Below are 14,782 nucleotides of genomic sequence, written 5' to 3' on the forward strand. Positions count from 1 at the left end.
ATTAAAGGAAGTAATAATATTCGAATTTCCAGCTTGGCACGTGACGTGACTTTCTTTCAATTAATTAATTAATTATTGAGAGAATAATAATAAGGATAGATAGAAAGTGGAAATAACTTTGTGGTAATGGGCGAAGATTGGGGAGTTTTTGTCATTTGGTTGTCCAGATGTGGAAATTTTTGGATTTCCCAATACTAAAAGGAGTTTTAGAAAAATATAATTAATCAATAAAAAGGGCTTTTTAGAAAATTTTAAAAAAAAGAAAGAAAGAAGAAGAAGTAAATTAAATTGGAGAAATAGGGTTTGGGTTGGCAAGGGAATTAATACTTTCTCCTTTACTTTCTTTTTTGTTGGTTATCTTTTTGCTCTATCCTTTCATTTCCTTTGTTACTGAATCTGTCTAAAAGTGAAATTAAATAAAATTCCCTACTTTTATTTCTTTTATATATATTTAATTTATTCACCTAACTTCTTCTACTCAAGCTTTTATTAACATTGGGATAAAAGACAATAATTTTGATGTGGTAGGTAGCAATTTAAATAATAATAGCACATGTAATTAGGGTGCTTATAAAGATTCGTTTCAAAACCTTGATTTTATATGAAAAAAAAATTCACCATCTTTCATTTTTAATCTTAATGTTTGCTTTAATGTCTTTATTCATAACTTTTTTTTCTTCCTACATATATATTTTTTAATTTAGTCTTAGACTCCGTTATTATTACTTGTCGATATTCACAATTTTTTCTTGAGGTTAATTAGAACAACACAGAGACCATGCTCCTTGTTCTCACTCGTAATAAGCATTTTTTATAGTTTTGCAATCAAAAATCTATGCGTTGATCTAGCCTCCTTACTTATAAGCCTTATGTCACTAGTTATGTATGTGGTCTATCGATCTCTCACTAAATGGTTGTTAATACATCACTTATTTCATCCATTTAATTATAATTCTTTGTCTAATAAAGTACACAAGAAGAAAGATTGAATTAAAGAAAATCAATGTAAATAAAAATCTAATCAACAAATTTTCACTCAACTACAAATTAGTTTGGTTGTGCATTTAATAAGGATATTAGTTAGGTTCTTAATTTAAGCCAAAACCCAATAAAAAGAAACATTGGTTTTTTTAATTGATAATAGTATCTGTTCAAACAAACAAAACCAATATATTTTCATAAATAGCACAAAATAAATATTGTATTTAAAAATAGAGCATATAGCTTCAATTATCATAAAAATAAACCTAATCCAACCCAATTTTAAATTTAATGTTATATAAAACGTACTAAAAATAAAGTCACACTTATGCTATATATTAAAGAAAAAAACACTTTTGATATTTTTAATATATAAAAAATATGTAAAAGTGCTTGTGTTCTTATTTAGAATGATAATATTATTAGGGAATGCAAGTGTAGTAGTGTGTGACCAAAGTATATTTTTCTAAATAAGGAAAGGAAATTTAAATTAAATATTATGTTGTCCAAGTCATCCTCAAATATCAGTGAGGATGATAGTGAAATTAAAGTCTGAAAGATACTACAAGAATTGTTTGTTTTTCTTTTTATAAAAAAATTGATAGTGGATTTTAAGAACATTTTAATTTTAACCGAAGTCTTATCAGCTAAGTAACCTTATGATCTTATTATTTTTTCTTCTTTATTTTGTTGAGTGTAGATAAACTACTTGATGGAAGGATCCAGAAGGTTAAATGGAGAATAAAAAAAAAATGTTGCTTTCTATATTTGTTGGATGTGCTTTTTGGGTTAAATGTATAATGCACATGAAGTGAGAAGAAAAATGATGAAGTCGAGAAAATGACAAGGTTTAAACTAAAGGTAGCACTTTAGTCTATTTGACATAGGGAGAGATGGTTAATTGGTTTATGTGAAAGCTTAAATTAATGTGTTTGGACTCAACTAAAATCGAACTTAATAAATAGATAAGGGGACATGTCTCATGCATGCCGACCAAAAGCATTAACAAAGCTATGACTAAAATGAGCCGTAGGGGAAGAAGTTTGACATCAGTGATGCCCTCACAACCAAAGAAGAAGTTTGACATCAGTGATGCCCTCACAACTAAGTACGTAACGGAGATCGATCATAGACAAACACAACACATAATATATCTTTCACCTAGTAAGTTGCATGATTGGTCCTAAAACGACTTTGAAATTCCAATAAAACAACCTAATAAGTCAATTACCTTTATAAACACATCATATAGTCTCGTATGAAGTAAATTGAATCTTGTTATAAAACTCCTCAACTTCCAAACTCTTTAAATATTTAGCTTTGACATTAGAGTTTGACTAAAATAAGTTAAGTATTAAAATGTTTTATAAACTTTGGATTGGTTTTGATGTTTTCTCTTTTTCAAATCACATTTTTTTCGGATGACATTCAAATAAATTATATGTTTCAATGTTAATTTTGACAACAACATTGTTTTTATTGATATCAATAGATGATATTATATATATATTGTTGGATTTTGCTTTATAAATTTTTTGTTTTTTAAAATTAAACCACTCTAATACATTCTTTGTTTTTAAAGAGAGTATAATCATTTAATAAAATTTTCGTCACTTCCTTCTTAATTTTTTCCCCCTGTTTTTATTTACAATTTTTATTATTTTCATTTTTCTAAAATGTATATATGAATTATTAAGTTAATAGTTGTTTATGCTAAATTCAGGCTAAGAAAAAACATACTTAATCTTCACATGACACCAACGATTGAATTTTTTATTAAGCGAAGGTAGGTCCTACGAAACAAAAACAAAAAAATTTACACTAATGTCTAAGTTAATAAGAGAATTACAAAATAGATAATAAATCAAAAATCTAAGTCACCTCATATGGGAGCTACAATTGAGTATATTTATACAAGGAATTTGATGTATGGTGTTTATCTTTGTTCAACTAGGATTAGGATATAAGCTTCCTAATCCTAGATGAGATAGGTTATCTCTCAAGTTGAATAGATTAGGAGGTGTCAAATGGAGAAAATCATATGCTTAAGCTCGACCGGGAGGGTATTCTTTGGGCTATGTGTTGAGTTTCAAGTGTGACTTTGGGCCAAGACATGTGTAAAAGATGCCTCATGGGCATTTTGCAAGAGTCCACCTCGACCTCGACCTTGACCTCGACCACTGTCTTGGGCTTGGCTTAAGCCAACCTTCTAGTAATGGTTTACATCATCCACTAGCTTGGGCCTTGCACAAACCAACCTCCTTTCCTAGTCAAACTTTGATCTTTAATTATTTCTTTTGGCTTATATCATATCATGCTTGTTTTGACTTATTATAACATTTGATTCAAAATCACTTATAACAATAGCAAAATAAAAATAAATTCATAGCGAAAATAGTGCTTATAAACTTCGAAAACTAAATACTTATCAAACGAAATAATATACATATCTTTAAATCTTTGTTTTCTTGTTTTTGAAATTGAATAAGAAAATTCAAATATTTCTTAACAAGTATGAAATTCAGATGGTTAAGCAAATAAGACAGCGACATAAAGATTATCCGTAAAAGAAACCATCACTATAAATGTAAAGAAAATTACACATAAGCCCCCTAAGTATCTTCTTCAACAAACTAAATTGATTGGAAAATGATTGAGTGAAGGAACATATGAAAGTTTGGTAGAGAAAGCAAAATATTCTAAACCTTGGATAAGGTTTGGTTTGATGACACATATATGTAGTAAGATTAAGGCATTTTTGGATAATCATAGAACCAATATGGCCTTTTGAGCAGCCAAAGTTTTCTATGGGCAACTTAATTAAGGTTCCTATTGACACGTGTCAACCATTCCAGCTCCAACAAATTTATAAATTAAAATTTAAAAACCTTAGCTTAAATATTGTTTTCTTTCATTTCTATAAAGGCCACACTCTTTAGTCAAAAACCTAGACCCTTCTTTCCAACATGTCTCAATTGGGTCACCTCATCAAAAGCTTCTATCATTTAATCTAAAAGCATACATTTTTTTTTCTTTTTAAATTTTGTTTTCCTGGTCTATATTTGAAAATAACTAATATTTTTAATAGTTTATTTATTTTACTTATGGAATCTATATGCTTACTTGATTTGATCATATCAATTTAATTTAAAAGTTTTTTGTTATTTTATTTAGATGTAGTTGTAAAGAGTTTGAAGGCAATGGAGAAGTAATGAAGTCTTCTAAAGCAGTGCAAATTATATCTAATTTAAATATTGACTAGCATTAGACGATACATAAACATTTTGAGAGTACATAAATCAAAATGAACCAAAGTCGTAAAAGTACCATAATCAAATTAGTTTTTAAATCTTGAATAAACTACCACGTTCAAACTTTGTATTTCTTTTTTTTTTCTTCTTTCAAATTTACTATATCTAGATATGGAGATCTTAACATTATAGGTTAACTAGTTGAATTCTATTCAAGTTAGTAGTACAATAATTGTTTTTTAGTCCGTATTTCTTTGTTTGTCATTTTGACAATACGTTGAGTAAAAGAATCAAACATCTAACGTTTAAGTCAATATTTAAATTATTTAAACTATATGCATATTAGTGGTAGATTCACGACCAACCTGTCAATATTTTTAAATAGTAATTATTATTCACAAAATTATTTTAGAGATTGGATATCAAACAACAATTTGTTAAGATTATTTGTCTAGTTTGTTTAATTAATCAAGAGAGCATTAAGCATTAAAGTCAATTATTGTGATAAGATGCTTTTGCACTATACTATTGGGCCCCTTGATGTAACTAAAAATAGTTGGATTACACCATTTAAGGCCCTACATGCAAACCCCACAAAAAGAAACTCTTTTTGGAAACAACGGTCTAATAATTTCTTTCAAATAATAATAATAATTACAAACAAATAAATACATAAAACAAAATTACTAAACTAATGTATGAAGTTCTAGAGAAAACAAAATTATGCCCTTGGAAGTTGCAACATGCCCTGCTATCATTTTTCTTCAAAATTTCCTTTTAATATAATCCAATTTTAAACATGGAAACAAATGTGACAATATACCTGTCAATAAAAGATTAAATTATGCACAAGGTCATCTATTGAAAATATTAACACAGTTAAATTGGCATAGCCACACAATACTTATTAAAGTTTAGGATAGACATTGTTTGAATATTTAAATAGTCATTGAAGGTCTAATGTGTATGGAATATATATACATATACATACTAACAAATATTAGGTAATTTTTTTTTAGAATGTTGTTATATAACTGGTTATTACTTTTTAAATTAATTTAAAATTATTACTACCCGAATTTTAAAAATTGATCTCATGGATCGAGTGAAGCCCACTTCTAAACTGGGCCACGAATATTGATCATGAGGCTCAATAATCCCTTTACGTATGGCTGAAAACGCATTACGAACGAACGCCCTTCAACTGTCCAAATCCGAAGTCACCCAAATTCCGGTTAGGCTTCTTCTCCGAGATCGACGACCACGATGAACAAGCGCTGCCAAAGCCTTGCTCGAATCCTCAAATCCGTCAGTAGATCATTCTCTTCTTCATCTTCTTCCACCTCCGCCTCTGCTACATCCTCCCAATTCCCCCGCACGTTGGCCGGTCTCCGGGAACGACTCGCCGCGGAGTCCCCAATACTTTCTGATTTCGTTGATCTGCAATCTTCTGATTCGTATTCTGTGGAGGTTGGTACGAAGAAGAAGCCCCTTCCTAAACCTAAATGGATGAGGGAATCGGTGCCTGGAGGCGAGAAGTATGTTCAGATAAAGAAGAAGCTCCGGGAATTGAAGCTTCACACGGTTTGTGAGGAGGCTAAATGCCCTAATTTAGGGGAATGCTGGTCTGGTGGAGAAACCGGCACTGCCACTGCTACAATTATGATTCTTGGTGACACTTGTACTCGTGGTTGCAGGTTAGTAGTAATTCAGTTTATTCACTCCATTTCGTTATGCTTATTTAATTGCCAATTAGCGACTGAAGAACCATGATTTCTTGTTATTTTCCCGTGTGTAATGTCAACGTATATATAATTTAGTGGGGAACGTGAATGGACTTAGAACTGATTGTTTTTGTCATAGAAAATGACCCTGTCGATTACTTTGATATCATCGGGGTGCCTCAGAATTTCTAATTCCATTGCTCTTGTGGGATTGTTTGAACTCCAGGTTCTGTAACGTGAAGACATCACGAACTCCACCTCCACCGGATCCAAATGAGCCCACAAATGTTGCTGAAGCAATTGCATCATGGGGTTTGGATTATGTGGTCATTACCAGCGTTGATCGCGACGATTTACCTGATCAAGGGAGTGGTCATTTTGCAGAGACTGTGCAGAAACTTAAGGTGTTGAAGCCAAATATGCTCATTGAGGCCTTGGGTACTAATTCCCTAGTTTCTATTACGCATAACAGTGTCTAGTTCATTGATGCATTCAAGGATCCTTGATTTAAGGAACCTTATTTTATTTGGTTTCGATGCAACTAAGAAATTTAGTGAAAGCTACTAATTTTACCCTGTACTATTGACGTCGCCAAAATCAGCATATGATATTGATTTGCTTCTGACTATGTTTGTCCAGTGTGATTTTATCTCTTCTTTGATGTTGCTTATGCTTAACTAATTGATTCTGCAGTTCCTGATTTTCGAGGAGACTCTGGCTGTGTGGAGAAAGTTGCAAGGTCGGGCCTTGACGTCTTTGCTCACAATATAGAGACAGTTGAAGAGCTTCAAGGAGTAGTTAGGGATCACCGTGCTAATTTCAAGCAATCATTAGATGTTCTAGTTATGGCCAAAGAGTTTTCTCTATCTGGAACTCTTACAAAGACTTCCATTATGTTAGGCTGTGGGGAAACACCAGATCAAGTTGTTCAAACAATGGAGAAGGTGAGAGCAGCTGGAGTTGATGTGATGACATTTGGGCAGTATATGAGACCTTCAAAACGCCACATGCCTGTATCAGAATACATTACTCCTGAGGCTTTTGAGAAGTATCAAAATATTGGCATGAAAATGGTACTTTCTCTTTCTAATTATTTGAACATTTTGATTGTATACTGGCTTCCCTGTTCTGCTAGTGAAAAATGATGATTGCTCAATCAATACCTTAAAGGCAAGTCGACTTGATTTTTTTATAAAAAAAAGTTATAATATTGTATCATTTCCCATCAGGCTAGGATGAATCAAAGTGCATAAGTTTTTCTCTAACTTAAATATCTATTTTAAGCACACTTCAAAAGTTAATCCAAACAGGTTTTATTGGATTCATTCAGTGTGAATAACTTTCATTTGCATTTTCCTTCTCTCGGATCTGTACCGTTGTAATTTTTCGTGTGTTGATTTGTTAGAGGGAGTCCATGTTTTACCTAAAGCATATACTAATTCACACTTCGATTCATAACCCTCATTTTTAAGTTTATAGGAAATCTCCATCATCAAGTAGTACTTATTATATGATCAATAGTCTTTTAATGGCTGGAGTTACCTGCCAGCCTTGAGGGTGCAACAATTATCTAAAAATCTTTTTTTTGTTTGGTTGTGGCAGGGTTTTCGATATGTGGCTTCTGGCCCAATGGTTAGGTCTTCATACAAGGCAGGAGAATTCTATATCAAGTCAATGATTGAATCAGATCGGGCAGCTTCTAATTCACAGCCTACCCAACTTTGATTATTGTTACCATTTCTATTGGTCATCTGTCCCTAACAATCCCTACAAAATTTAACAATGTTGCATGTAAGTTGGCATATAAGCAAATTGGACTTTTGATTTGATGGATTTGTCCAGTCGTTTTGTCAAATTTTTGTGCTCCTGATCCGCTGCAGATGTATTGTCACTGTAGCCATAAATTTTTGTTCTACTCCTATATAATATCTCCCCTTCATCCTGTTCTTTCTGATCAGCATAGGGGTATTACTATTCTTGTAATATCGGGATTGGAATTTTATTTATTTGCTATTTGTATAGGTTTACGTTTATACCATTTTGGTTCATACAAAAACTCAATTATTGGATTTCAATGCAAAAGCAGGTTCAACTGTGAACGAGTTGACTTAAAGGATCTGGTAATTTTCTTCTCAAGTCCTCATTCTATACGGATTGAAAAGATGTTAAGGTCATGAAAAGATGTAATGTTCTCTTATAGTGGTAAAATATTTATTTTTATAGAAGAACGTTAAAAGGAACGTCAAGTGAACATTAACATCTTTTTACGATTCCTCTGTCTTAAGCCAATCCCATGCCTCGTATTAAACACGCCATTGACAGTCAGTTTCTTCTCTATTGGTACTGGGCGTCGAGCCATTTCACTGCCAACTCTGCCAGTGTCTCGCCCAGGTGCTTTCCTTTCCCACCCAAAATTCGGTACCCTAATCGTTAATTTCAAATTTTCAAATCTTCAAATTCTAATATCTCACTTCATTTAGCTTCCATCTCCATTTCCATTTTTCACATTCACCACTCTATGGGTTGTTGCTGTAGCAGAGCCTTGGACAGGGGTCAACCTCATACCCTGGACAAGAACCATCGTTCTGCAAAGCCTTCGTCACCGGGATGGTTCGACACTGATGTCGAAAACGTTCCAGATAACAGAACCCCGGAAGAAGAAACCGTCAAAGAAGTCCTCTCAGAGACTCCCATTGCTAAGCCATGTAGTGTTCTGCAAACATCCCATAAGAAGCCACCGGAGCAGAGAGTAAAAGCAAGCGAAATGGATGGTTCGCTTGGCAAGGGAGAGGAAAGTATTGTTTCAGTTTCGGAGACGTCTCAGGTTACAGAGTGGTGCAGCAATATGAGTGAAAGCGTGTCGATGGCGACCACCATTTCGGAGCAAAGGGAAGGGGATGAAGCATCAAGTAAGAGCAGAGATATTGGTCGAAATATAAAACCAAAGATTCGCAGAAAACGGCCATGCTCCGGCAACCTATCATATCGAAGAGAACAGAGAGACAAATGTACAACAAAGAGACCTGCTGAACTTTTACCAGAGAAGAAGTCCCGTGTGAATTGCAGGTACTCACATGGGACGACAGAATCAAGAGAGGCAAGGACCAGGAAGCTGAATGGAGGGCAGCACGAGCAACAATCTGGAGTCAGCCATGGCCGCCGTTCGAGGTCACCAGCTACTCGAACAGTTAAAGAAACGAATAAGACAGGGAATATGAAAAGCAGTGTCATGAAAATGACCGGACAACCTGGGGACCAACAAGAGACAGTGACCACCGAGCATAGAGACGAAGGAAAGTTGGAGAAGCCAATGGATGGTTCAATTCAGCCCCCAAATGAATCCATTGAAAACCCACTTGTCTCACTTGAATGTTTCATCTTTCTGTAGATTCTAATGCAGATTAGTGTATTTGGTTGGTGTTGATTTATTATCAATTTTCCTGAAATATGTTGTACACAAGACTCTGTTAGTTTCTGTAGTTCTTTTGATTGTTTGACTTTTACTTGCTTTGCTTCGTTTTTGTAAATGGGAAGTGGTAACATGGTTTGCTTTGACTCCAGTATTTCTCGTTGGTTTTTGAGATTCGAACTTGCTATGGGGATCTGTAATTCAAATGGTCCTCCAACTTGGCATCTCTCTTTTATTGTTTTTGGGAAAAGTGAAGTCTTTTTCCTTTCAATCTCTTTTTTCATTGTTTGTATTGAATATGCATGGAATACAGGTTATGTCTTCTCTGGTGGGGCTAACACGGGAACGCTTCTCCTTTTCTTTTCTCTCTGTGTTGCATTGTAGACTGTGCTGTCCCAAGCACTCCAGACAAAGGGGTCAACAAAAGTAGCACGGAGTCCAAGGAGAATTTGCACGAAGATTTCTCGTAATATTGTGAGTCATCATCTCTATTCACCTGCTGTTAATGCCTAATTAGGAAGTAATAACGAAAGAGCCTATAAAAAAACCCACTAAAATTCTTTTGCAAATGCTGATAACAATGGCTATTACGTAAAAAGATTCAGTATCGAGAACTTTAATTTGTGTTTTCGATGCTGACGTTTCTACTTTTCACAGTTGGTGGTAGAAGTATGTGGATAATTAACTTATGTTGTAACTTTGATGCCAGTGAAAGAGGAATGGGATTCATTATGAACATAACAATCACGGAACTAATCATGTATTACAGTAGCTGACCCAGCTTGCAACAATCATTCATTTTCATCCTCTCTTTTCATTAGGTGGGGGCAAGAGAAGGCCCAAATCCACATCATCAAATATAACCTACAGGGGCCTCTATACATATTGAAGTTAGAGACTGAAGTTGATGTGACTTTCACCATGTTTTCAACTTTAGAATGTCAAGTTGCAAGTCAGAATAAGCTGAAATTCATTCCAAGTGTGGGGTGACCCTTTGTTCTATAGTGATGTTATTTTTAAGGTCAACTGATGTTGGAGCTTGATGTTAAGCTTGATGATGGACACATGCTCAAGCTATGTTGATGTAGAGGCTTCAAAATGGGTTCTGGAGGACAGGGTGCAGGAGCTGGGTGAGCAATGTAGGTTGGAATTTCTTCACCTGGCATCAATACCGACACTCCTCGAGCGTAAACCGTCATCTACATAAATCAAGTAAAAAATAATTAATCAGTTAATACCCCTACGGTAAGAAAAACTTTGCTTCTCTGCTACAATTATATCAGTAGAAGTATATTACTTTACATGTCATCAAAGAGGAGAGAGAGATTTTAATGACTTGAACACTGTACCGTCACTGTTGATAACAGTGTATAAATATAAATTTGATTAAAAGATAGATGAATCAAAACCTCACTCCAATAGAACATTAATGCTTGTCTGAACCTTTTTTCCCTTTTTCTTTACCCTTTTTTCCCCTTATGAAGAGAAAGATAAGCCACATGATCAAACATGATGGTCACTAAAAGCAAATGTTCTCAAACAAGAAAGAAAACTCATAATAATGATCACCATTCTAATTTTCAGTTGAAAATAGCTGGCCTATGAGCTAAAAGGAGGACAACTTTATCATACTTGAGATGCAAGAATAGAACACAAATTAGTGGAAATAGATTCTGAATCATCCAGGACCTCCCTATTCAAAACCCCTTCTACCCTGCTAGTATTTTTCCCAACACAATAAAACTCTAAAGTATTACTTAAATCTTTGAGTACTCTCTCCCAACCAAACTCAGCTGTACATGATAGTATGGTACAAGTATACCTCATAGAATGTAGGAAAGACATTGAAAATGGTGCCAGCTGAGACTTTGAAACACTTTATAAAGCTAAATAAAATACTTAAAATATATGTGCACATTACTATAGTGTAATCAGAAAGGGAAACATAGCATGTGATTATGTTTGTAATTAACTTGCAACTGCACCTAAATGCTTATGAACAGTTCTGCTATTTCTTGCTTGAAAGTAAACAATGCATTTAATGGTGTAGGATAAAATGGTTGACAAAGTTTGTTACATCGAGATAACTTTGAATAATCTCTTGTTTTAAAATGTCATCTGGCACAGCTTCACAAGCTAGTAATGGTTTAAAAATTAAGAGGAGCTTGCAAATTTTAAAGACTTATGGATGTGTTTTGGCTATCAAATTTTATTCTAGTTAGATTGCTTTGACAGTTGAGACAAAAACACATGCTACCTACATGCTGTGGACCCTTATCCTTAAAATCTAGAATGAGGAAAACTATTGCATTAATGTTAACATACAGAAGTAATATAGAAAATTTCAGAACAGAACAGTTTCAAAATAGTTTTTTCTTTTAAGAAACAAACTTTGTAAAAGTCTAAACTCAAGAGGGCAACAGAAACGAAAGGTCGTCATTCGTCAATTATAACATCGCAAACTCAACAGGGGAAGAATACCAATTAGCAACTCAGCTGACAGCATGACGAACCACATAAAGAGCAACTGAATTACCTTGCCAAAACGATAAAGAGACCTTTCTTAAATACCTTACCAAAAGACTGATCTCATCAGCTGCATTCTTCTCTTCAGTAAAGTACGTCCGGCAGTTGTTTGAAAATAGTTTAAACATTATTAATTTTCATTGAAAGAACTAATTATTCTTTAAAGGTGATCCGTTTAAAGGATGGGTTTCGCACAGAAAGAGGTAAACACATGGTTATGATCTTATCACATTGCTAACAAATAATGTTTCTAAAGAAAAGCAGAAACTATTTATATTAGTAACACCATAAGATTATAATTTATAACTCTAAGGCCCCACAAAAAAAACTTCCATAACAAACAAATACGATACAACAACTTACAACTCTAAAGCTTAAGAAAAATGGCATGGGATTCATTTTTCCAAAAGATAATGTACAAATGAACTTTCCATGTATTAAGGTGGTGGAGAATATGATTTCTAGAGCCTTAAAAAGTTCAAAAGAGTCTCATGCTTACATGGTGGAATACAAGAGAACAGCTCATAATTAGTAAGGTCAATTATTCATCCCACTAAAGAAACTAACAGCCAACAAACTATGCCACTATTCTTGAAGATAATGAAATCATTTACACAAACAAATCAGCTTCATAATTCACAATTTACCAATCAAGCCTTAAATCAGCTAAAAGAAAACTCAAAATAAAGCAACTTGAAGAGCAAACAAAATGTGGACCACCATCAAAATGTAGTTGAAGAAGAAAAGAGAAGATAAAAACCTTAGGAGATGGGTAGCGAGGCTTTCCATCAAACACCATCTGTGCTTCAAGATCAGAAGGCGGCCGTCCGATGGCCGCCGGCGACCTGGGTCTTAAAAACCTCTCAAAAATTGCCATAACAAGGAACATAGAGATGAGAATCGCAGTAGCTACAAACCCAAACGACACCGCATTTACCGAATCGTCAAAACGGCTCCAATACTCCTCTCTTTCTGGGTTTAACGGTGATACCGCCGGCAACGCCGGCGCTATAGCCCCCCATTTTTGCTCACCTCCCATTAAAACAAAACCCCAGAAGAGTAATAACAAAAAAAAAAAAAAAAAACTACTCTATGTGTTTCCTCTCGTGGTTGAAGTTCTACTGGTAGCAAAGGGATATAGTTGCAGAGAATGGTGGTTTTTCAAAGAAAGGGAAATTGGGTTGAGAAAAAGAAGATGGGTAAAATGATTACATGAAGACCAGTGATTGAAAAGCCATGTGCAATGAGATAATCAGAGCAAAGAAGAAAGAATATGAAATGGGGAGAAGAAATGGAGATTTTGCAGAAGAGGAAGATCGTTTTGCAGAGCAAGGTCTCTTTTAACGTTGCTTTCAAAAAGAAAGAAAACAAAGGGCTTTTTGTTGGGCTGAGTGATGATGATGATTTTTCTTTAGTAAATATTGAGAAAATCAAAATTATATATATAAAAATATATACTATACTACTTACTTTCAAAGCTATGTTTATAATATATGTCGATGGAATGAAGTTATGAAGAGAATGTTTAAGATTTAAAAAAAAAAAAAGGTTTGATGTTTTGAAGTTTTGATTGAAGTATATATTGTTGAATGAAAAGGATAAAATAAAAACATGTGAATTGATTGGAAATGTCATGCTTAATTGATTACATTGCATTGAGAATTGAAACTTGTTTAATTATTGTATTCTTAAGAATAATTTAGTCACTTGACATGTTGATTATAATCTTTTAAGTTTGCTCTAAGTGATGATGTTCACATTTGACTCTTGCACCATACCTTACTTATAATGAGGTTTTGATAATCATTACATTTTAAAACATTATACTTTTAACCTTCCAACTTTTGGACATGTGAAAATAGTACAAGTATCCTCTTACTAGGTATTAGAAACCTCAATCACCAATTATCTATACCGTTTTACTAGGTAGTTTTGATTTTCAAATAATAACTCTTTTTTAGTTAGATTTTAAAATTAGTTTCATAGTTAGAATCTTAGTTCCTACAATAATGATAGCTTTTCCTATCTTCTTTTATTTTTCTATTTCAAACATAACTCCATCTTCAAACATAAACTTCCTAATTCTAATCCTTAAAAACATAGCACAATGTACCCCAAACACAAGTTCCAAAAGTTAGGTAAGAATATATGAAGTAATGTGATAATATACCAAACTTTTGAAGTACACATTTTAAAATGTAAATTGTGGAAAGAAAAAAAAAAGTAAATTTTCAATCCCATAATTCCACAGAGACAAACACATTGTGAGCAGTAGTAATACAAAAAATTCAGAGAGATCTGGTAGAGAGAAATGGGCACGTGCTACCAAACACGTGTAAGCACAGAAATTCGTCGTTCAGTCATTCACGTGGCCTCTGCGAACGACACATCGAAAAGGCCACGTAGGCAACGTCAGGGGGACCACATCGCCAACGTGGGCATGGAAGTCTCGCCATGTGGCGGTGTTGCATTGGGGGAGTGGAGGTATGAGTCAGCGGAGGCAGAATCAGGAGAAGGAAAAAGGACGGTGGAGATTGATGAGAGGAGGGGAGGTGTTTGGATGCAGTTAATAATGGTATCCGGGTCGAGGTTGTGGGTCAGAAAAGGGGAGCACGTGGGAAAAGTGGAACCCGATCTGAAAGGGTTTTAGAGTCACGTGAAGGTGTACCAACTTTCCGTGCACTTTTTATTAATTTATTGTTATATAAACAAGTTGGGCTTCATGTTACTCTCTCTCTTAAGTCTTACCTTCCAAATTGGGTCCACCTTTTTCTCTTATTTTTGGCCCAATTTTTTTAAATACTTCCTTTCTACTAACTCAATGGAACAAATCAAATTTATAACTTTTTATTTGTTTTACCATTTTCTTTTGCATTTAATTTCCAATTTTT

At 34.0% G+C, this 14,782-nt stretch overlaps 3 protein-coding genes across 3 annotated transcripts; 2 read left to right on the plus strand and 1 right to left on the minus strand.

The window, feature by feature from the left end:
• The first annotated feature begins 5,357 nt into the window (after positions 1-5,357).
• On the plus strand, positions 5,358-9,516 carry LOC101204346 (lipoyl synthase 2, mitochondrial). Its single transcript, XM_004136767.3, has 5 exons — positions 5,358-5,929; positions 6,183-6,394; positions 6,650-7,029; positions 7,559-8,347; positions 8,495-9,516. The coding sequence occupies exons 1-4, from the start codon at positions 5,499-5,501 to the stop codon at positions 7,679-7,681; spliced, it is 1,146 nt and encodes a 381-aa protein (XP_004136815.1). The 5' UTR covers positions 5,358-5,498; the 3' UTR covers positions 7,682-8,347; positions 8,495-9,516.
• On the plus strand, positions 8,475-9,344 carry LOC105436079. The gene has a single exon (XM_031888795.1). The coding sequence runs from the start codon at positions 8,475-8,477 to the stop codon at positions 9,342-9,344; it is 870 nt and encodes a 289-aa protein (XP_031744655.1).
• Positions 9,517-10,068: 552 nt separating the features above from the next.
• Positions 10,069-13,276, minus strand: LOC101213979. Its single transcript, XM_004136966.3, has 2 exons — positions 12,652-13,276; positions 10,069-10,564 (listed from the first exon to the last, which is right to left on the minus strand). The coding sequence occupies exons 1-2, from the start codon at positions 12,928-12,930 to the stop codon at positions 10,388-10,390; spliced, it is 456 nt and encodes a 151-aa protein (XP_004137014.1). The 5' UTR covers positions 12,931-13,276; the 3' UTR covers positions 10,069-10,387.
• Positions 13,277-14,782: the final 1,506 nt, after the last annotated feature.

This window comes from Cucumis sativus, chromosome 7, assembly GCF_000004075.3.
Source record: "Cucumis sativus cultivar 9930 chromosome 7, Cucumber_9930_V3, whole genome shotgun sequence".
Classification (NCBI taxonomy): Eukaryota; Viridiplantae; Streptophyta; class Magnoliopsida; order Cucurbitales; family Cucurbitaceae; genus Cucumis; species Cucumis sativus.